The sequence below is a fragment of the Urocitellus parryii genome, chromosome 4 (assembly GCF_045843805.1).
Source record: "Urocitellus parryii isolate mUroPar1 chromosome 4, mUroPar1.hap1, whole genome shotgun sequence".
In the NCBI taxonomy this organism is placed as follows: domain Eukaryota; kingdom Metazoa; phylum Chordata; class Mammalia; order Rodentia; family Sciuridae; genus Urocitellus; species Urocitellus parryii.
The window spans coordinates 173,321,236-173,343,751 of NC_135534.1; the positions used below are offsets into that span (position 1 = coordinate 173,321,236).

The 22,516-nt window shown below is 43.8% G+C and overlaps 2 protein-coding genes across 2 annotated transcripts; one reads left to right on the forward strand and one right to left on the reverse strand.

Moving 5' to 3' along the window:
- The first annotated feature begins 3,582 nt into the window (after window positions 1–3,582).
- Window positions 3,583–8,925, forward strand: Spink4 (serine peptidase inhibitor Kazal type 4). The gene is made up of 4 exons (XM_026387959.2): window positions 3,583–3,688; window positions 5,739–5,779; window positions 7,159–7,271; window positions 8,880–8,925. The coding sequence occupies exons 1-4, from the start codon at window positions 3,628–3,630 to the stop codon at window positions 8,923–8,925; spliced, it is 261 nt and encodes an 86-aa protein (XP_026243744.1). The 5' UTR covers window positions 3,583–3,627.
- Window positions 8,926–10,971: 2,046 nt separating this feature from the next.
- On the reverse strand, window positions 10,972–22,074 carry Bag1 (BAG cochaperone 1). Its single transcript, XM_026387913.2, has 7 exons — window positions 21,946–22,074; window positions 19,337–19,465; window positions 17,410–17,492; window positions 15,710–15,823; window positions 12,965–13,072; window positions 11,800–11,862; window positions 10,972–11,219 (listed from the first exon to the last, which is right to left on the reverse strand). The coding sequence occupies exons 1-7, from the start codon at window positions 21,980–21,982 to the stop codon at window positions 11,130–11,132; spliced, it is 624 nt and encodes a 207-aa protein (XP_026243698.2). The 5' UTR covers window positions 21,983–22,074; the 3' UTR covers window positions 10,972–11,129.
- Window positions 22,075–22,516: the final 442 nt, after the last annotated feature.

Below are 22,516 nucleotides of genomic sequence, written 5' to 3' on the forward strand. Positions count from 1 at the left end.
ATCTGCAGCCCTTTTTATTTTTTATTTTGAGACAGGGACTTGCTATGTTGCTTAGGCCTTCGCTAAGTTGTTAAGGTGGGGTTTGAACTTGTGATTCTTCTGCCTCAGCCTCCCCAACCACTTGGATTACAGGTGTGCACCATCACGTCTGGCTTCTTCTCACCTCTTGCCACTCACTTCCTTGTTTATTTCACTCTAGCCATAATGGTCTCCTTAGTATTTCCTTCTTGAGCAAGCCAAACCTGTTCTATCTCAGGGCCTTTGAACTTGCAGTTCCTCTGCTTGGCAGGTTCTTCTTCCAGATCTCTGCAGGACTCTTTTTGTCTCTGCTTACACATTACTATCGAAAAGAACAGACTCCTTCCATTGTCACTCTCCGCCTTAATGGCACTTGACTTCTACATAACATGTCATGTGTTTTGGTAGTTCATTGTTGTCTGCCAGCCTTCTAGAATGTGTCTTATTTATAGCTGAATCTCCAATAACTAATACAGTGTGTAGAACATGATATAGATAATATTTGTTGAACAAATGATTAAACCCAGAATGCCTCACTCCTGGTCCAGAACTTTTACCCTGTACTTCTCTGCATCCCAGAGAAGTCAGAGGATGGGGAGAGCATAGAAAGGGTTGGGGGGTTGGCTCAGACTGGAGGAAAACACTCTTGTTCCTTAGCTAGAAACATACCAAACACTGACCCAGGCCATGCACTGTGAGGTCTGGGTGTGTCAGAGGGCTCTCTTGAGTTCTCATGGCTTCCCCAGAGCAAGAGGGGATCATTGGGGCAACAAATGCTTCCCCTTCAGAGCCTTTTTCCCAGAACTGGCACCACCTCTATCCTTGGGACCATTGTCATCTGCCTCCTTTTGGATCTGTCACTCAACATTTATACGCCTACTGTGTGTCAGGCTCAGGACTGGGCACAAGGGAGATAGAGATAAATGAATCATTGTCCTCACTGCCAGAGAGCTCACAGCTTAGTCAGCAAGGCAGATAAGCAAACACACCAGAGCACAGGGGAGAGATTCTAACAGAGGAGCAGAGGAGCAGTGTGGGAGTGCAGCACTTGTGGTAGTCAAGGATGGCTGTGCCTAGGTTGGTAAAGGGTAGTTAGGGAAGGTTCCAGAAGAGTGGATGTTTGAGCTGGTTCTTAGAGGACCAGGGTACAGACATAGAGAAGGGCATTACCAGATGAGAAAGAGAATCAGAGGGTTCAGTTGAACGGAAGAAGTGCAGGTCTAGAGTGGGATGGGGCAAAAGTAAAACTAAAGAGAGACTGTAAGGGCCTTGATCACCAGGCTTAGGAGAGTGGGCTGAGTCCCGTTGGCTGTGGACACCAATACAGCATTTGGGGCAGGAGGATTTGGTCAAGTTTACTCTTTAAGAAGTTATCCATGGTTGCTGTGTGCAGAGTAGTTGGGAGTGGTTGGTAGAGAATCAAGAAAATGAACTAGGGGTCAGGTGCGGTGGTGCAGGCCTATAATCCTAGCAACCTGGGAGACTGAGGCAGGAGGAGATCAGCCTCAGCAAGTTAGCAAAGCCCTAGCAACTTACTGAGACCCTGTCTCAAAATATAAAAATGGCTGGGGACGTAGCTAATTGGAAAACCTTTTGGGTTGAATCCCCAGTACCAAAGGCAGGGGTGAGGGAAGAACTAAAATGAATTAGGAGATGATGGAGTCAAGACAAAGGGCTGGATTTGTTTGCCCTAAAGGTCCTCATCTGGTGTTCATGCAGGTGCAGGAGGCCAGACATAAAGCTTCTGGGACCCCCCACCCTCAAGGAGTCTCATAGCAGCAGAATTTACATAACCTTTAAACTTCTTCTCCCTTTATGAGATGATATTGTTTTAGGACAGGAAATCATCATTAAATATTTGCTCTGCATGGTTAAGCAATGAAGTGTAGCTGCCACCTGCCTCAGAGACATCCATGTACCTGTATAGGTTCTTAAGAAAGGGTAGGAGGATTCTGAAGCTGAATCAAGGACTACTGAATCTGTAGAGGTGACTGGCTGCCTGGAGCCCCCAAAGGGATTGTTCTTAAATAAGAATCCCCCCCCCATTAACTCATTGTTCTAGTCTCAGAACTTCTCTGTAGGCTTGGAACCTTTCAAAATAAATCTTTCTGGGAGGAAAAAAATCACTGATGTTTGGACTAGGGATATAGCTCAATTACAGAGCACTTGCCTAGCATGTGCAAAGACCTGGGTTCAATGTAGCACCAACAAAACAAAACAAAACAAAACCCCCAAAACCTCACAAATAAACAAACAAAAAACACCTATTCTACGCACCAAGCTATGCCCAGTCCAATACTGAAATATTGATTTAAATATTTCATAGCACCAAGCTATGCCCAGTCCAATACTGAAATATTGATTTAAATATTTCATAGTAAAATATATTTTTAAATTCTCCAAAGGCAAATAAAATCTTCAGATAGAGTTCAAAATCCTTGACCTAAATGAATTAGAGAAAATCAGATATTTTATTATTTTTTTGGGTATGGGGGGAGGGTAGTGGGGATGTGGCTCAGTGGTCAAGTGACCCTGAGTTCAATCACTTGACCACTGAGCCACATCCCCAGCCTATTTTGTATTTGTTTAGAGACAGGGTCTCACTGAGTTGCTAAGTGCCTTGCTTTTGCTGAGCTGGCTTTGAACTCATGATCCTCCTGCCTCAGCCTCCCGAGCCACTGGGATTACAGGCACGCAGCACCACCATGTCCAGCTTCATTGTATTCATTTTATAAGTCAGAAATTCTTTGAAGGCAGACAATCAAATTACTCATTCATATGTATTACAGAGATATGGGGAAGTTTTAGATACTGCTTTTTCTTGAAAAGAATCCTGTGTTTAACCTAAAATGGAAATGAGCATATAGTACCTGAAAAACATGAAAGTATCTTTCTTCTAATGTTTTATTCTGAGTCAGGAGCAGGGGGCTAGGACATGCAGCATGAGAAACATGCTATTTAAAAAGTCTTATTTTGCCTTTATTTTATCTGCTGGTTATGCCCACTTCATGGCACCAAAAAATAAGTAAAAAGAATCAGTTTTGTTTATATTTCTCTCACTGCATACTTAACAAATGTTTCCCATCTGCTCTCACCAATCCAGTTTCACAGCTGTTCTGGAAGAGAGGCTGAGTCAGAATTATCATCTCTGTTTTGTGCACAGATAAACTGAGGCCCAGTTAAGGAAAATGGCTTTCCTGAGTCACAAAGTTGGTGGAAGAGGTACTGACAAAGGTATCCATGACTCCAGCCCCCTTTCTCTGCCTCCTCCTACTTGCTGTTTTTTCTGTTCTTTCTCTTCCCTTTTCTTTTTACTTCAACTACCCTTTCCTTGCTCCAGTCTACTTTGCAAGTTATCCAAACATTTGCTCCCTCTAGAAATCTGCCAGTCTCATAGCCACAGCTCCATGTCACCAGAAACTCAGAATCTATTTGTCTTGAACAAGCCCTTTCCTGGTTCCAGGATGCAGGGATTAACTTGAGGTGACGCTCTTGTCTCCAACTGGCCCCAGATAAGATAAGAGTGGGGATCAGCACTATAAACAGGTTTCCATCCTTCCTTGCCACCCAGGCCCCAGTTAGCTTGGGCCACACCAGCTCAGGATCAGCATGGCCGTCCGTCTATGGGTGGTCACCCTGGCCTTGGCTGCCCTCCTCGCTCTGGACACAGGTGAGTGGGTAGAACCTGGACTTTGGGCAAGGTGGTACTGGTAGAGAGCTTGGGAGTGTGGGTAGAGGAAAGGCCTGGAACACACCGTGAGGACTCAGCTCTCTGCATATCCTTCCTTCTACATATACACCCTCTACTGTGGTGGGCAAACCCCTGAGTAGGAGAAAAGAAATTTGAGTTCAGATTCTAAATTTGGCCTAGAATTGCCAAAGTCCCCTTCCATTTGGGGCCTCAATTTCTCCAGCTATACAGTAGGAGGTTGTCCAGTTCTTGTTGCACTGGGCAATTACTGGACTAGAGGTTGAGGGGGCAGTAGGAGTAAGTGGGTGTCAGTCCTCAGGGCCAATAGGCAACTATGCTCACTGAGGGCTGGTGGATGCTGAGAGACATTCTGACTCCTGTTCTGCCATGACATGCTGTGCTTTGAGTCTATGAACAGCCATGTGAGCATTTGGGAGCCCTTCCCTGAGAATCCTTGTGTGGGGCTAGACACATATATCTGGAGTGGGGCTTCCTTGGGGCTGGAATACATCAGCACTTTCACAGCTAAGGCACTGTGACCCCTTTAACACATCAGTTACTAAAAACAGACAAAGCACTCCTGATGGACCTTAAGTCCAATGAAGGGAAACAGACAATAAACAACATAGGTAAAATGTATGTTAAAGAGTAGGCTAAAATGTGGTAAAGCCAAAGGAAAAAATATCAAGCTGGGTAATAGGGATTAGGAGGTGACTGCAATTTTAAGTCAGGGGAGATCTCTCCGAGAAAAAAAGGAGATGAGTGAGCCATGTGGCTATTTGGGGGGTTCCAGGCAGAGGGAATAGCCAATGCAAAGGCCCTGAGGTAGAAGCATGCCTGGAGAGTTTGAGGTACTGTGAGGATGCCAGTGTGGCTGGAGGGCAGTGAAGTGCAGTGTACACAGCAATAGGAGAGACAAGAGGCAAACTAGGAACTAAACTGGGTAAGGCGTCCTGGGCCAATGTGAAAACTTGGCTTTTCCCTAAGTGAACTGGGAGGCACTGAAGGGTTTTGAAGCAGAGTTGTATTTTTAAAGAATTGCTCTAGTTGTTATACTGAGAATAAAGTAAATGGGGGTGGGTGGAGAGACCAGTTGGGATCCAACTGGACAGAAGTCATAATGTTTTAAAGCAGGCCCTGGCAGGTCCTCAGGACCATTGACTCATGGCCACTTCCTCATCCACTTCTTCAAATGGGGACACACTGTGGCAATGAGAAATGGGTCCAGACTGCTTACTCCTAGCCTGGCACCAGTTTTCTGAGGGTTTCAGTAAAGTGTTTGTGTGGGAATTGACCAGGGTGCCACAGAGTCAAAGAACCCAAGGTTCACAGGGAGGCAGGGTGACCCAGTGAGTGGGGTAGCATGTGATTTTGTGGCAAAGCCCAAGTCCAGGTCTGCTCAGGAAACAATGGGGGACACAACAGGGAAGTCTTCTGAGCCTTGAAAGGATGGTATGATTCAATAGGAGAAAGGAGGTAGGCAACATTTCAGGGAGAGGGGCTTTGCGTGAACCAAAACAGTTCCTGTACAGGAACAGTGAGCAGAAGAAAAGCTGGACTTAGGGACATGCAAGGTCATATTAGATAGTGAGCCCAAGGTCAGGTGCCTCAGTCCTATGGGTGGGCTCAGGGAAGCAGACCACAGCATCCACCACTGCCTCCTTTCTTCCCTCCTTTCTTCAGAGCAGCAAGAGAGGTCTGAACAGTGGTTAAAGTCATGTATTCTCAATGCCTGGCACAGAGTAACTACTGAGTTGTTGATATTATTACATGGGACACCATAATTTCAGTGGACTCTAAATGAGGAACATGCTGGTGACTACCTTCCTGATTCAAGACTTTCTGTCACTATGTATGTAACACAAGATCACATCAGCTTTCTGGAAACCCTATCCTCTGGGTTTGTTTGAGAAATTCCAGATTGGTAGTGTTGGGGTCAGGACTCCCAGAGAAGGAGAAACAGTCCTCAGATCCCAGGATCTGGGACCTAGGACCAACGTTACCTTATTCTTACTGATTTGTTTTTCAGAGGTGCCAGTGTCAGCAGGAAATCACATTTTCTCAAGAATGGTAAGGCAGATGCTTGATATTGTGGCCTTCCCTCTGCAGAGAGAAGTCCTTTCATCCATGCTGGAACACCAGAATTATTCTCCACTCTTGCTAGATACCTTTAATGACTCCCAAGGAGGTCAGGGTGGACTCCTGAGCCTGCATGATCCCCAGATTATTCCCTCTAGGCTAAGCAAGTCTATCCCTTTCATCAAAGCCCTTGGGATCTGTCTCAACCTGGTCTCCAAGGCCTCTTCCCTCAGTGAGATTCTCCCACCAAGGTTTAGCAGCACAGAACATCTTCTCTGCTTTGTGTAATACAGACAGACCATATGATTCAGGCCAAAGAGGTGACCCTAGCACAATGAATGGCCCCATGGAATGCCAGTCATTACCCACTGGGTGTCATCATTCATCCCTTCACTCTAGAGTAGACAAACATCAAGTTGCCCCTGAAGCCTATTCCACCTTGCTTCTGGGTCTGACATCCCCAGTGATCCTAAGGAAGTGGTGACGGCATCCTTGGGAACATCAATCAATCCTTTCAAATAGATGAATGAGTAAGTTCAAAGCCACCTTCCCATCCAACAGTCTTAGCATCTTCCTGTCAGTCCATCAGAACGAACCCAGCTCCACATACTTGGTGCCAGATAAAAAGCCAAATATTTAACATAATTTCAATTAGTCCTATGCAAGGAACATTCCTGATTTTTACACATGAGGAAACTAATACTCCAACAATGGAAATAGCTCATCCAAGTTTACACAGCTAGTCCGGCAGAATACAGGGCTTTAGCCCGAGCTTTCACAGCTGCACCACACTGCCTCATTCTCCCTTCTCCCTGTGCCAGGGCCCAATCTTGACCCGGTTCTGTCAGATATAGTCTGAATCTCTTTCAAATTGAGCCTCAATTAAGCTCCAAGCCCTGCCTCATTTCTCCAATCTTCCCACACTGTGTACCTTCCTTCCAAGGACTTGATAGGCTACGGTGAGCTCAGGGGCTCCTGGGAAGAGGGCCCCCTAGGATGATGGGTTCTGTCTCCTGGGGTCCTCAATCAGACAACAGAGAGGTTCTAGTTGGATCCTCTGAAGAGTAATGGAACCAGTCCCCAAGAACTTGAGGGCACAAATTCACTCCACACAAATACACAGTATACTTGGGATACCCACACCTCAGTAGACACAGCAACATACTCAGTATGCATCCAACCACAGGCACCTGGTCATGTATACACACACAAATATACCACAGGATCCTAAGGGGCTGGTTTTATCTTCACTAGACCTACACACAGTCTGTCTTGAATTTGACTCCATCCTGGGGCCTCTCAGGCTCCAAGCAGAGCTCCTATATCCCTCCCTATTGTCTCTGATTCTGAGTCTCCTGTCTCCTCCACAGCCCATCTGTGAGCACATGACAGAGCCTCCAAATTGTTCCCAGACACCTAACCTCGTCTGTGGCACTGATGGGGTCACATACAACAGTGAATGTCATCTCTGCTTGACCCGAATGTAAGACCTCCCAACTCAGCTTGCTTGGGTAGGCCCCATCTTGGCTGCACACAAATCTGAAAAGAGAAAAGAATTGACCTCCTTCTTCCTTCACACATGCTTGGCCTGTGGAGTAGTGACATTTACTCTTAACAGAATGAGCCAAAATATAATTGAAAGAGGGGGCATGATTCCAAGCAGAAATCCAGAAGCTGGTGGGGGTGGAGGAGAGGGGCCAGAAACCCTGGGTTCTTTTTTCTTATTCTGCCCTTGACTGCTAGGTTACCTCATTCTATAGAATGTTCTTTTATTCTATAGTCAATAATTATATTGAATACAATAATTATATTGAATATTTACTATGTGGTAGGCACAGGACAGAACAGAGCACAGTAAGTTAGACAGCACTGCTGGCCTCCTAGAGCATCCAGTCAATCTAAGGGGGAAGCCAGGTTGATGGTCAGCTAACTGCACCACAGAATGCCCAAGGCTCATATGGACAGGGCACCATGGTAACAAGGAATGGGCAGAGGCAAGGAAGACTGCCTGGAGGAGGTAATACCTGAGCTCAGCCCTGAGGGATAAGTGGAAATAAGCTAGAAAGGAAGAGGTAGGGAAGATAATTCCAGATAGAAGAGAGGGAGTTGGGGAAGGCCTGGAAGGGAAAGAGTATATTTGAAGAAAGTGGACAAATTGGAGTGTGAAGGGAGAATGGGGGAAGGGCAAAAAATTAATTCAGAGAGGTGAGGAAGAGGCTAGAACATGACTTTGGTAAAACCGATCATCTACTTGGTCTCATTTCTTCACCAATAAAATCCTGAGTCAGCTTGAGAGCTAAATGAGTTCATGAAAGAAAAGAAAGTTTCTTTGTGGCTGGAAACCACAAAGCTCTAGACAGAAGTGAAAATTTGTATTGGAGGAACTGTAAGAAGCAGCAGAACACTGTCCAGTTTAGAAAAAGATCAAAATTAGACTCATAGTTAAGAGACACATTGAGCTGGGTGCAGTAGCACACGCCTGTAATCCCAGGGGCTCAGGAGGCTGAGGCAGGAGGATTTTGAGTTCAAAGCCAGCCTCAGCAATGGCAAGATGCTAAGCAACTCAGTGAGACCTTGTCTCTAAATAAAATACAAAATAGGGATGGGGCTCAGTGGTTGAGTGCCCCTGAGTTCAATCCCCATACACCCCCCCAAAAGAGAGCTATATTGATGGTAGAATTGCAGGCTTGGGTGGCTGGTGGTGTTAACTGCCAAGATGTGAACTATGAGGGTGCAGGTAGTATTTGCAGGATACAATGTTTGTGAACAATTGAACCTCTGGTATATACCAGAGATGTGCAATGGACAACTGCATAGTCAGGAAGGACAGAGGTCTAGGTAGGAGACAGACTTGGCAGTCATCAGCATGCACAGGTGGTGGAAATCCCAGGAAACTGAAATCTCCCAGGGGCAAGATGTAAGAAGGAAAGGTTATAGAAATACTCACAGATCCCTGGGATCTGCCCTATATTCCTACACTGTAGGATATGGGAGTGGGTTCAGCAGGGTATCTGCACAGATAGGGCCTGGTCCTTGAAGGGTATGTTATAGTTCCCAGAGGTATCTTCATTCTTGTCTCCTGTAATCCCAGAGAAACCAAAAAGGATATCCAGATCATAAAGGATGGCAAATGCTGACCCTGAAGGAGCGCCTCAAGCCAAGAAGCTTCAAGCTGGAGAACAGTGATGGGCAGGGAGGAGATGTGACATAAAATAAAAGCTCCAGCCCAACCCAGGGAAGTGAACCAGTGTCTTTGGGGACTCTGGGGGAGGTGATTATGGTGAGGGCTGGGAGGGTGAATCTTGCACTATTATTTCTGTTATAAATCCGATGTCCAATTCCTTTCTATCCCTCTGGTGTTCAACCCTATCTCATGTCTCCTTTGAGGTTTCAGGTAGCCTCTGACCCCAGGACAATGCCTGGAACCTGGCCGAGATCAATATCCTTTGCCACTATTGAGATGTATGGTTTAGTTTTATTCACCCCCTTCATGGAACCACACCCTCCGTGACTTTCTCTTGGGTTGTTCAGCACTCTGAGGCATGCAGACACACACACAAATTTGATACAAACACAGCTTATATTCAGGAAGTTTACACAGAACAGTGAACTAGGTCTTCTGTTCCAAACCCTCTGAATGCTTCCCTAAACCCTGGCCACCTAGACTGTCACCTGAAAACCTCTTGGATATCCCGGGGTCCAGTTAACTCCTGGCAAAACAGGATGACTTCCAGATCCTTTTCTGCTCTTCAGGTCAACATCTGCTAACTAGATGACATTAGACACAACTCCAGGCACACACAGCACATGTATATCCACATCATGGACCACAGAGACACAGAGCACTAGAAATCCCACCAGAGACCCCAACTTATGGTACATGCCAAATACTTCCCCCTCCCTTTTGGCCTTTTTGCCTCTTGATAATGGTGTCAGGGGAAAGGAGTGTGGAGAAAGGCCTGACCAGGCAGGAGCAGTTGTTTCACATGGATTCAGATTTCTGTTTTAGGTGGCTAGAAAGAGCAGGAAATGCTCCAAGAAACCATATGTCATTGAGAAGAAAGCAGAGCAGGAAAGGCAGAGATTGTTGCTGATAGATTCCAAGTGGCAGGATCTGGGAGAAGAATCTTCTATAGGCCCTTCTACTACTATTGACAAACTTGTTTCCCATCTGCAAACAAATGATGTAAGATTCAGTTTGGCAGAGACAGAAAACCAAAAATAATAGAAGCTTAAGCAGATAGAAATTAATTTGACAATTCCTTGCTCCTATATTGTTATAGGTTAAATTGGGACTATGGTAGGCTGGGGCTGCCCCTGAGCCTTGTTCACTTGACTATCTCTACCACCACCTGGTCTGAGGTCTTACCTACCCAGTCCTAAACTGCTGGGACTTCAGTGAATCCCTCTCTGTCAAATGAAGTGGGCCTTGGGCGGCCTATAGGGAGCCTATCTCCTGAGCACTATGATAAAGAATGAGACGACAGCAGCTCATAATGTTTTTCCCCCGTGGGTACAGGGGTTTGAACTCAGGGGCACTTAACATTGACCTATATCCTCGGCCTTTTTTATATTTTATTTTTAGACAGGGTCTCACCAAGTTGCTTAAAGCCTCACTAAATTGCTAAGGGTGGCTTTGAACACATGATCCTCCTGCCTCAGCCTCCTGAGCCACTGGGATTACAGGTGTGCACCGGCAAGCCTGGCTGTTGACCAGTTTTATTTTTATTATTTTTTTTAATTTTATGAGGAATCACCATTTTGTTTTGTTTCTTTATTTTATGTATTTATTTTTATGTGGTGCTGAGGATTGAATCCAGCGCCTTGCATGTGCTAGGCAAGTATTCCATCAAGGAGTCCCAGCCCCAGCCCCAGCCCCTGTTGACCAGTTTTAAAAGGCAAGGCCCACATCTCTTAGGATAAAGACCAAAGTCCTTACCTTGTTCCTTTTGTAATCTCAAAACAGTGAACACGCAGAGCCACTCTCAACTTTTTAAAAATAAATTCTCTGACTATAGCTACAAAAGACTTTACCTTCTTAAGGCTCATCAAACCAAACCAAACCAAACCAAACCAAAATACTCTTCAGCTTGCAGAAAGTTGGTCAAAAAAGCTGGGAAAAGGCACCTGCTGGATTGTATAGCCACATAGAAATAGAATAAGAAAACAGACAGGAGCTCTACTTAAGGTTGCAAAGATAGTACTTTTTCATTGAGAAGTGGTGTAGGAGTAGGAAAATTGATAATTGGCCAGTTGCCTTTAACAGCTATGGAGAAACAGGCAATTTCTGTTCCAGAGAGGACAGAGCTGTTCTTCAGTCAGCACCGTTCTCCACTGCACCTCACTCAACAAGGGCCAAGTTTGTAGACTGCAGCCGCTCAGTCTCCTGGCAGATGTTCTGCTCCACTGTGTCACACTCAGCTAGGAATGCCTAAAAGATAGATACATGGCAGTGAGGGCTCTTCCAGAGCTAGCCAACTACCGCCCACACAAAGCTCTTTACTTAGCCACTCTGGGGAACCTGTGAGTGACACTCTAAACAGACTGTGCAAGGATGGAGATGGGTACCATCCTGGGCTCCAAGGTAAAGGAGGGAGGGAGAGGAAAATATAGGGTCAGGGTTTCTGACCACGCTCTAGCTCAACAACTCCCCCAGAGGCAGTAATGGACAGAGAGTCTTTCCTCGGGGCCACGGACATTGCATCAACACAACTGAAGGAGGTACTGTACACACAAATGGTGCCTCCTGGGATTGTGTAAGGGGTCAGCCTATCTGCTCTTCTGTGAACTTTCTCCCTTAATAGTTTAAATTCAAATAAAACTAAAGAGACACAAAGGGGGCTCTTCTCTGATGCTCTGGCTTCATGCTGAAAAAACAAAACAACGACAACAACAACAACAAAAAATAAAAACTCATGCCAAACACTACATTTCTGCACTACTGGAAAATTTCAAGCGGATAAACAAACCCCAACACATAACAGTTTGTCATGTACTATCACACAACTCACCTGAACTTTTTTCACCAAACCCTTCCTTTTTAGCCTACTGTCTTTGAAATTTTCTGGTAGGATCTATGGAAGAAAAGTTGACACATAATCTTCAGTGACAATTACATGAGATACATAAAAAAGAAAACAACACACCAAACAGATCATAGGTCACTAATACAAATGAGATGTGAATTTTAAGGGATCATTTCTCCAGGTCTGTACTTTACAAAGTCCTTTCCACGGCTCTCATTCCTAAAAGCATCTTTGGTCTCAATGTCTGAACCATAAAAACTGATCTGTAACATAGACTTTGTTCTTTCACTGTTTCCTATGTATAGATACTATGTCCTTGTCGGACCATGATCTCAGTATGCCAGGAAAAGTACCTTCTGATAATATTTTCTTTTACAACATAAGCGTCCCAAGCCCAGAGCAGTTCACACTCAAGAATGAAGCATCATGGGGCTGGGATTGTGACTCAGTGATAGAGTGCTTGCCTAGCGTACATGAGGCACTGGGTTCGATCCCAGCACCACATAAAAATAAACAAAGGTATTGTGTCCATCTACAACTTAAAAAAAAAAAAAAAAAAAAAGAATGAAGCATCAAGCTAGAGATACAAAGCCCTGTTTCTTTGACCATGAGATCACAGACTACTTGGGTCCCAGTTTCATGAGTTATGGATGCTAATTTTATTTACATATATGTATATGACAAAAGCCCTGGGCTGAGGATATAGCTCAGTTGGTAGAGTGCTTGCCTCACATGCACAAAGCCCTGGGTTCAATCGCCAGCACCACCAAAAAAAAGTTGAGATACTTTATATAGGGGCTGGGGTTGTAGCTCAGTGGAAGAGCACTTGCCTAGCATGTGTGAGGCACTGGATTCGATTCTCAGCATCACATATAAATAAATGATTAAAATAAAGGTCCGTCAACATCTAAAACAAAAACAAATACAAAAAAACAAAGACCTATGTTGGTGAGCTGAGTATTTAGAAATCAGCAACTGTCATATGGGTCTGTGTATTCACCCAGGAACTAGCGTGGTGTCTGGCACACAGCAGCAGATGCTCAATAATCCTCAAGTGATGAGTTTGCTCAGACATTAGGAGTTCATTATTAAAAAAGTGAAACTAACTTGTCAAAGAAAACTACTTATTTTGAGCTTAATATTTACATACCATTGTGTCAATCTCCTCTAAGATCTTCATAAACTGCTCAATTGTGGCTTTTACTCGCCTATCAAGTTTGCCGAGAGCTTCAGCTTGCAAATCCTTAGCCAGAAAACCCTGTGGAGGAATAATGTATTATTGCAAGGGTTCCATAAAGCTGATGAAAAACTGTGCCACAATATCAATTAAGTGACCATGCCCTGTGTTCACTGTCACCAGCCAGGCCCACAACTTCATCTCCAGGAAGAAAACAGAAAGGCTGGCCTTGGCCTATCCAAGAGTTTTATCAGGCTACAGGCTGCTCTGTCTTTCATGGGTCACTGGGGCTTCAAATGCCATTAGGCCTGGCTCTAGTGAAGTCCCCAGTCACAAGCATATACCTTCATATAAAGAGGCAGATTTTAAGGGCATATGTTTGGGTGATGGGATGTATTCAGTGGTGTAGAGCTTGGTTAGCAAATACCAGGTCCTGGGTTCAATCCCCAGCAAAGAGAGAGAAAGAGAATGTATCAGCTTTAGGGTCTGATAGACCTGGGCTCAGATCCTGACTGCCCAGGATTCTCATGATCTTGGCAAGTTACTTAACTCCTTAGTGTCCTCATTTTAAAAACAGATTATGGTACCCATATTCCAGAGGGTTACTATGAGGAAAAGGGGGAATGTATATGTAGTTGCTTAACATAACTCATGGGAAAGACTTTCGCTAACAAATGGCAGTAGCCATTATTTTCATTAGATTGTCTTGTTGTTTATTCATATTGCCTGGCCTCATGACCAAATTAGTCAGTCATATGAGCTAAAAAGCAGAAGTCTCTGAGAATGTTTACCAAAGCCAAGAGCTAGATGCCTATTTGACAACATGAGCAAGAACTTAAAATATTAACCAGCAATTCCTACTCAAATAATGCATTCTACAAACAAAACCTAGAAATAACAAAAAAAAAGATTCATGTCCAAGGACATTCAAAGAAGCATTATATATAATGGTAAAAATAATGTTAGGTGGTAAACAAAGAGACTAGGTTAGGTAAACTATGATACATTCAAACATGATGAGATATGTAATCTTTGAAAAAACATTACCATTTTTAGACCCTTTTTTCCTACTGCTGGGGATCAAACAGGTTCTCACGCATGCTGGCAAGTAAGTGTTCTGTCACTGAATAAAAACCCCAGCCCCAGGACAACCATTTTTAATGATGTAAGAAAATGTTCAGTTTCTTTAATAAGAGAATTTTTTTTACAAAGTATATATGATATTATGTCAAAATTTTAAAGAAAACACATTTCAGGCTTTGATTGGTTATCTCTAAATCACAGGTACACACTTGCACACAAGAGGCAGATTCTAAGAGCACAGGTTTAGGATCTGACAGGCCTGGGCTCAAATCCTGACTGCCATTTACTAGTTTGTGCCTTACAGCTAATTTTTTTTTTTTTAATATTTATTTTCTAGTTCTCGGCGGACACAACATTCTTGTTGGTATGTGGTGCTGAGGATCGAACCCGGGCCGCACGCATGCCAGGCAAGCACACTACCGCTTGAGCCACATCCCCAGCCCATTACAGCTAATTTTTATTTCCTATATTACTACCTATGTGTGTAGGAATTATGTGTGTATGTAAAACTTTTATTATACAGCTATCATATCACTTATATAATTAATACACAAACACACACCAATTATGTTATAAAATGAGGGGAAAAAGAAGTAGGTGGACTTGGGTTACTCCTAATCTTTATTGGGTGTCAGTATCCCATTTCTAACATGAGGTTTTGAATAGGATGCCCCACCCCATCACTACTCCACTAAGATCAAGCTGAATTTGGAGCTTCTGTGACTTAACCAAATATTCCTTGTCTTGCTACATACATAGAAGCACCCTGGACAGTGAGGAGCAATTTCAGACAATAATATGATCCTCCTGTGGCAAGTGCTCTCCCTTTCTTTCTCTTGTTTTTTTGTTTCTTAAAGAGAGAGAGAGAGAGAAAAGAGGGAGAGAGAGAGAGAATTTTAATATTTATTTTTTAGTATTTGGCGGACACAACATCTTTGTTTGTATGTGGTGCTGAGGATCGAACCTGGGCCGCACGCATGCCAGGCGAGCGCGCTACCGCTTGAGCCACATCCCCAGCCCTCTTTCTCTTGTTACTGGGGATTGAACCCAGAGGCACTTTACCACTTAGCTATATCCCCAGTCCCTTTTTTAAAAAAACATTTTTTTTTTTTTAATTTTGAGACATGGTCTTATTAAGTTGCTGAAGGTTTGGTTAAGTTGCTGAAGCCAGTCTTGAACTTGCAATCCTCCTGCCTCAGCCTCCCAAGTCACTGTGATTGTAAGCACACATGTCCTCTCTTGTAGGCACAAATGGATGTTAACTGGGGTTTGACATAACAATGAAAATAATACTTAGAAAGCATTCAGTATGTGTCAGTCTCAGCCTATAGTATTTAATACAATAACCCTAAGAGGAAAATACCACCATTATTCCTTTTTAGAGATGAGGAAGTTGAGAAAAACTTGTCTGAAGTAAGAGAAAAGATACGGAGCTAGGGATGTTGTGAAGTAGAATGTTTGTTGGACAGGGAGAAGAGGGGAAGAGGAGAGAGAGGGGGAGAGGCAGGGAATGGCAGGGCGGGGCAGGGCAAGAATCTGATCACAGGGTGTCTGAATACAGAGCCTACCCTTGTCACCACACATGATATCCACAAAGTTCTTACAAAAGGTGGAAAAGTTTACGAGGAAAGTTACCTGCTGGATTCCAGTAAGTTCTTTATTCAGATCTTCCAGGTGGTCAGCTATCTTCTCCACTGACTTCTCCAAATCTTTCAACTTCTTTAATTCAGCCTCTTCCTCTGGACTGTTCTAAAATGATGAATAAAACGAAGTCACTAATCACCAAGATCAGGGCTGGAGTATAGCTTAGTGCTACTTGCATAGCATAGGCAGCACTGGGTTTGATCCCTGGCACTGCAAAATACAAAAACAAAACAAAACAAAAACAATAATAATCACCAGGATTAGTAGCCTGTATCATAAGAAAATCTGGCCACAACTGGGCTAAAATGCTCACCTTGAAAGGCCGTAACTCTGCTGCTTCTTTAAAAGCAAATAAAAGTGTTATATGTCAAGGTTTTCTATCTACAAAGACTCCCGTTCAAGGAAAAGGAAGATGTTAAGGCAACATTTTGGTGAGTGTCCTGGCACCTAGAGCTAAGAGAATGGAGCCAATCTAGATTCAGCCTCAGCCTTGGGCTGATCAACAGACTGGAGGGCAAACAAATTAATGCAAATACCTCTAAGGAGTACAAATGGCAAGACAGGTGGAATTTGACAACTCCTTTTAAATGGAATTCCTAAATGTCACCCTTGAGTTGAGTTTTCCTATTCAATAAGATGATGACAATGCTGAATACTTATATTGAACACTCCCTACATAGTAGGCACTATCCTAAGCATGTTACTTGTATTGTTTTTTAAGCCTTACCACAACCTTAGAAGGGAGGTACTGTTTTATAGATGATAAAACCGAGGCTAACTTAGTAAAGTAACCTAAGGTCACACAGCTCAGATAAGATGGAGCAGAATGGAATTCAGCTTTGGCTTTACACACTCTGTGACAGTACCTAGAGGTCCCATCACTTCTTCAAACTGAACCCATGGATTTTGCCTGGTGCTCATCGCCATTCTCCTTGCCGCTTCAGCAAAAAATTTAGAGTCTTTTCCATTCTTTCACCTAAACACTTGGTACCCAGGACAAGCAGCTTCCTGCTTTGTTATACTATCTTAAATTATCCATTTCTCTTTGTGGCCAAATCCTGAGTCTGTGTCTATTGATAGTTCCAAGTCTGGATTAGATTTTTGACTCCACTTTGTTAATCTCTGGCCCTCCTCTACTTAGCCACGCCACTCAAAGTAAGGAAACTTCATATGCCCAACAATTCCACTGTGTCACAATGCAGGGATGGCCACAGTGTTCTCTCATCACCTCAGGGACCACTGCCTTCACCTGTCACAAACTGACTCTTTTCCCCTTTAGTTCTTTAATCTGAAACTTTCTTTTGGTCAAAGAAGGTTTTCCTCTTGTGGGAGACTTTTTAGTAAAATGGATGGTTAAAGAGAAATAGGCTCTTAAAACTGGTGTGCAGTACTTTAATATCTGCAGACTCAACATAAAGCTCTCTTGCAAATTCCAATTCTAATAAGGCCTGTCTAGGCACCATTTTAATCAAAGTGAGATTCCACCACCAAAACAAAGGCCATGTTATTTGAGGCAACATAACAGTTCCTAATTTCTAAAGCAAAAACCCTCATCAACAAGCAGGAAGATACAAACTGGGGGTAAAGAGGCGTTTCACCAATGCAGAATCTGGATCCCAAATTTGGCCATCCAGACAGACACGTATAAAGACTTTTGATTCTGAGGAATTCTGGTGGAAAAAACAATTTACCTTTTCTCCAATTAACATGACCCGGCAGCCATTTTGTATTCCAAGTGCTGACAATGGTGTCTCCATTTCCTTCAAAGATTTTCCTGAAAAGAGAAGAAAGGTATGCCAGGTTGTAACAAATGTACAACACTGAAATAGATTTCAGCAAAGGTATAGAAAATATACAAGTGTGTTCACTAATAAGAAGAGAGAAATTGGTATAACCTTTTTTGAAAGTGTCAATCCAGTAATTTCACTTCTAGATATAACTGAACACACATAATACTACACAATAACTCTTAAACAATAATATTCAGAACAATCTTACAATAGTCAGAAACTACAAAGAGCCAAATATTCAGGAATAGGAAAATAATTAACTATATATCTGTACAATAGAAGACTTTGAGCTGTGTGTGGTGGCACATGCCTGTAATCCTAGCAACTCTGGAGGCTGAAGCAAGAGGATCACCAAGTGTGAGGCCAGCTTCAGCAACTCAGCAAGACCCTATATCAAAATAAAATAAAAACAACTGGGGATTATACTCAGTGCCCCTGGCTGGGTTCTTCAGTACTTACCACACCAAAAAAAAAAAAAAGAAAGAAGTGAAGAAGAAAAGTAGTAGTCATTAAAGTCCATTTTTCAGGAAACTTACTGCCACAATGAATGTTGATGACCTAATGTTATAAGAAAAAAAATTATAAAATGTAGGGGGCTAGAGATGTAAGTCAGGTGGTAGAGTGCTGAATCTGATCCCCAGCATGAAAAAGAAGAAGAAAAAAGCCCTTGTCCAGAGGAACATTTTCTTTTTTGTGCTTTCTTCTGTTTTAAAATACAAATTTCTGTTGTCTTTATAATTCAGAGATAAAATGCTTTTAAAAAGTCAAGGAGTTGCACTATTAAATATATAGAGAAATTAGACATTGGTGGCACATGCCTTAATCCCAGCTACTTGGGAGGCTAAGGCAGGATTGAAAGTTTGGGGCCAGCCTCGTCTACTTACGGAGACTCTATCTCAAATTTAAAAAAAAATAAAAAGGGCTGGGTTTGTGGCAAACTGGTAGGAGTACCTGCATTAAATCCCTGGTACTGCAAAATAAATAAGCAAATAAATAAATTATTCCTATTATTAAATTCATATGGACACCCAATGAGATCTATCTATGCCTATTAAATACAAGAATAATGGGTTCTTATGGGAGCAGGAAGGCAGGGACATGAGTGGGGATAGGGTGAGCCCTAGTGGAAATCAGCACTATCCAATGACCTGTCACATCCAAGTTCAAAACCTACATAGTCTGAACAATGCCAAGCACTAAAATGTAGCAGTATCTCTGACCTCATGGAGTTTGTAATCTTAACAAAAGAAATCAGATTTTTAAAAATTAAGAAAAAAAATCATTTAATAGTAATTTCAATACAAATTATTGAAGTGGTAGGGGATAACAGGTGAACACACTTAGAAAAAGGATCTAGCCTAGCCAGAAAAGACTGCTCATGCTTTATCAAAATTGGTAAGATTTTTGCCAGGTGTAGTGGAGCATGCCTGTAATCCCAGTGGCTCCGGAGGCTAAGACAGGAAGATTATGAGTTCAAAGCCAGCCTCGGTAACTTAGCGAAGCCCTAAGCAATTCAGTGAGACCTTGTCTCTAAATAAAAAAGTCTGGGGATATGGTTCAGTGGTTAAGTGCCCTTGGGTTCGAACTCTAATGCCAAAAAAAGGGGTAAGATTTCTGTAATGTTACTTCAAACCTGATACCTACTCAGATGTTTGAAAAGTTCCCATATATATAGCAGGTCCTCAATATTTTTAAAGGAATGAGTAAACGAACAAATAAACAAAAATTGCCCCAGTTTGAAAACTGAAAGTTACTGTTAGGTAAGGTTAACCTGTTTTAAGTCTGTCCTTTAGCCATAATGGCTCAAAGCAAGAAGAGAAACACCTACCCTTAAATATGAGTTTCTGAAAAGCCAGTGGAACCCCTGTGGCTTCTTCCACAACCTGGGCCAGGTCTTGGACAATTGGTTCATTGCTGCCTTGCTGTGGGGTAACATGAAGGTCATACTTCTCATTGTCTAGAGAGAAAAAAAAAGCATTTGATGAAAATAACTGTTTCACAGAAAACAATAAAGGATGAAACTTTATTACATTTTTACCCGGCATTCAAGGGCTATTCTCAAATTCTATCCACTTCAAAGTGCCTGCTGAGATCTGCCCAGCTTTCCTCCAGTGACCTGCTCAAGGATTTTTGTTTCCTCCACCATAAGAATGAATAATTGTAATGAGACCTAACATTTTTTTAATAAATTTTTTTAGTTGTTGATTGACCTTTATTTATTTACTTATATATGGGTGCTGAGAATCAAACCAGTACCTCACACATGCTAGGCAAGCACTCTACCAATGGAGGCATGACCCTAGCCTGAGACCTAACATTTTAAGCACTTAATAGTAGAAGATGGGCTGGGATTGTGGCTCAGAGATAGAGCACTTGCCTAGTATGCATGGGGCCCTGGGTTCGATCCTCAGCACCACATAAAAATAAATGAATGGAATACAGGTATTGTGTCCAACTATAACTAAAAAGATAAATACTAAAAAAAAAAAAAAAAAAGAGTAGAGGCTGGGGTTGTGGCTCAGCGGTAGAGCACATGCCTCGCACGCACGTGTGAGGCACTGGGTTTGAGCCTCAGGCACCACATAAAAATAAAAGTATGTGTCCATCTACAACTAAATACACACACACACACACACACACACACACACACACACACACAAAGAGTAGAACTGTACTAGACTTATTTCATTTATTATCTTATTTAACCCTCAGAACGATCCCATGAAGTAGGTACTATCATTCCCTATTTCATAGATAAACAAATTGACCTCAGTCCTAATTAATTAAGAATCCTATGAGTTGGCATGGTGGAACACGCCTGTGATCCTAGAGACTTGGGAGACTGAGGCAGGAGGATCATAAATTCAAGGCCAGTCTCAGCAATTTAGTGAGACCCTAAGCAACTTAGTGAGACTTTGTCTGAAAATAAAAAATTAAGAGAGACTGGGGATGTCATTAAGCAGTAAAGCACCCCTCAGTTCAATCCCCAGCACCAAAAAAAAAAAAAGACTTCTCTATGAAGGAATTTAGCTAGTAGGAGAGCTCTTGTCTAGCATATGCAAGGCCCTGAGGCCCTGGGTTCAATCAATAGCCTCAACACACACACACACACACACACACACACACACACACACACCCCGGAAACTTTCTTATGGAGACCAAATAGGGGAAGGGGTGTCAGAATTTGGCCTCAGATCTATCTGATTCCGAAGTTCACACTTCTCATCAGAAGCTATCTGCCTCCCATAGTCTGACTGCCCTGAACTCTGAATTGTACTATCTTGTCTCTCTTGCTATAATGGGCTAGGGACTGTTTTTCTCCAAGTCTCTCTCAATGGGCACACTTAGGTACACCATAATTGGTGCTCAGTAAAGACGAATGAATGAATATAGTCAAACAGAAGAGATTAAAAAAAAATAAAACAAAAACAAGCTGGGCCTGGTGGGGCAAGCAGGATCTTGAGTTCAAAGCCAGCCTCAGCAAAAGCAAAGCACTAAGCAACTCAGTGAGACCCTGTCTCTAAATAAAATACAAAATAGGGCTGGGGATGTGGCTCAGTGATTAAGCGCCCCGAGATCAATCCCTGGTACCTAAAACAAAACAAAATATGGATGCCAATTCTTCTCTAGGTAAGTGGAGAGACAGCAGGTAGCCTGTGTCCAGTGCCTTGAACTGGCCTCAAATCCATCTGATTCCTCACATTCATCTTATGCCAAGACTTGAACTCTCCCAACAGCTCCATAAAATGGGATTAGTGACCAGGGGCAGGGGTTACCAATGAATGCTACAGAGAAAAAAAGAGATGCCTTAAAAGGAGACATCTATTTCAGTGTCACGCAAAATTGCAGGATCTAGAATCCTGGCTTCCAGGTTTGAAGACTAGGATCTCCCCTAGCTGGTTCTGAAAAAAACCTCATCTACTCAGCTCTCCAGTGTACAGACATTGTTTAGTCAACTTCAACGAGTGCCCAAAGTTAATGCTTGGACCCATGGCCAACTTAAACAGCGGGCACGAAGCATCCAACACAGAGAAGGCACTCAATAAATAATGAACAGCTCACCACGCACGAAGTTCATAGTCATCACACACGTAGGTGTCCAGACGCACAACAGTCAGACATAATGTGGCTCAACACAAGTCTTACAAAAAACCCCACAATAACTGCGCAAGCAAACAACTAAGCCCAAGATGTGCGAACACGTTCCAACATCCACGATTCAGCAAATAGTTAGAGAAAAAATACACCTGTCACAAGGAAGGTGTGATGACACAAGACCCAGACAAAAGCCAGCCCATGGACACAGCTAAGAACCCACACTTCCGGACGCCGGACAAACCTAAGGACATACACTTCCGGAGACACATGGCCAAATCCACAGACCCCGTGGGGCCTTCCGAGTCCTGCACTGAGCCCAACTAGCCGCCAGTCACTTACTGTGGGTGATGGTCACGCAGAGCTCGGCTGCCGCCATTTCTTGGGCTTGGGTCACCTCTCCAGTCGGTGCCACCTCTTCCGCCCGGGTCTCCTCCTTGGCCCGGGGCGCTTCCTCGGCCTGGGTCACCTTCTCGCTCCGCGTCGAGCGGGGACGAACCTTCTTCACCCGCGGCCTGCGAGCGCCGGCGGTGGCGGCGCCCCTGGTGGATCGGTCATGTCCGCTGGCTGCACTCCGGACAGATGGACGCTGAGAGCGAGGCAGGCCGCGCGCGGCCTGGGACTCCGACTGGCGCGGCTCCCCGCCCGGCCGAGGGGCGCGCCGCCGGGGGCCCAGCCGCTCCCGGTCGCCTCGCGGTCTCCGTGCGCCGCCCCGTTCCGCCAGGCCCGCGCTAGTTGACCGCCCAGCGGCGGGAGCTAAACACCGCGTCTTGCAACCTTACCCGGTTACTTCCTGGCCACGCCCCGCTCCTGCCCCACCCTATGTATTAAAGCCTCCTCTAGGCCCCACCCACTCGGCCAAGGCCCCGCCTCGCTCATCTGAAGTCCCGCCCACTTCCTCCACTGAGGCCCC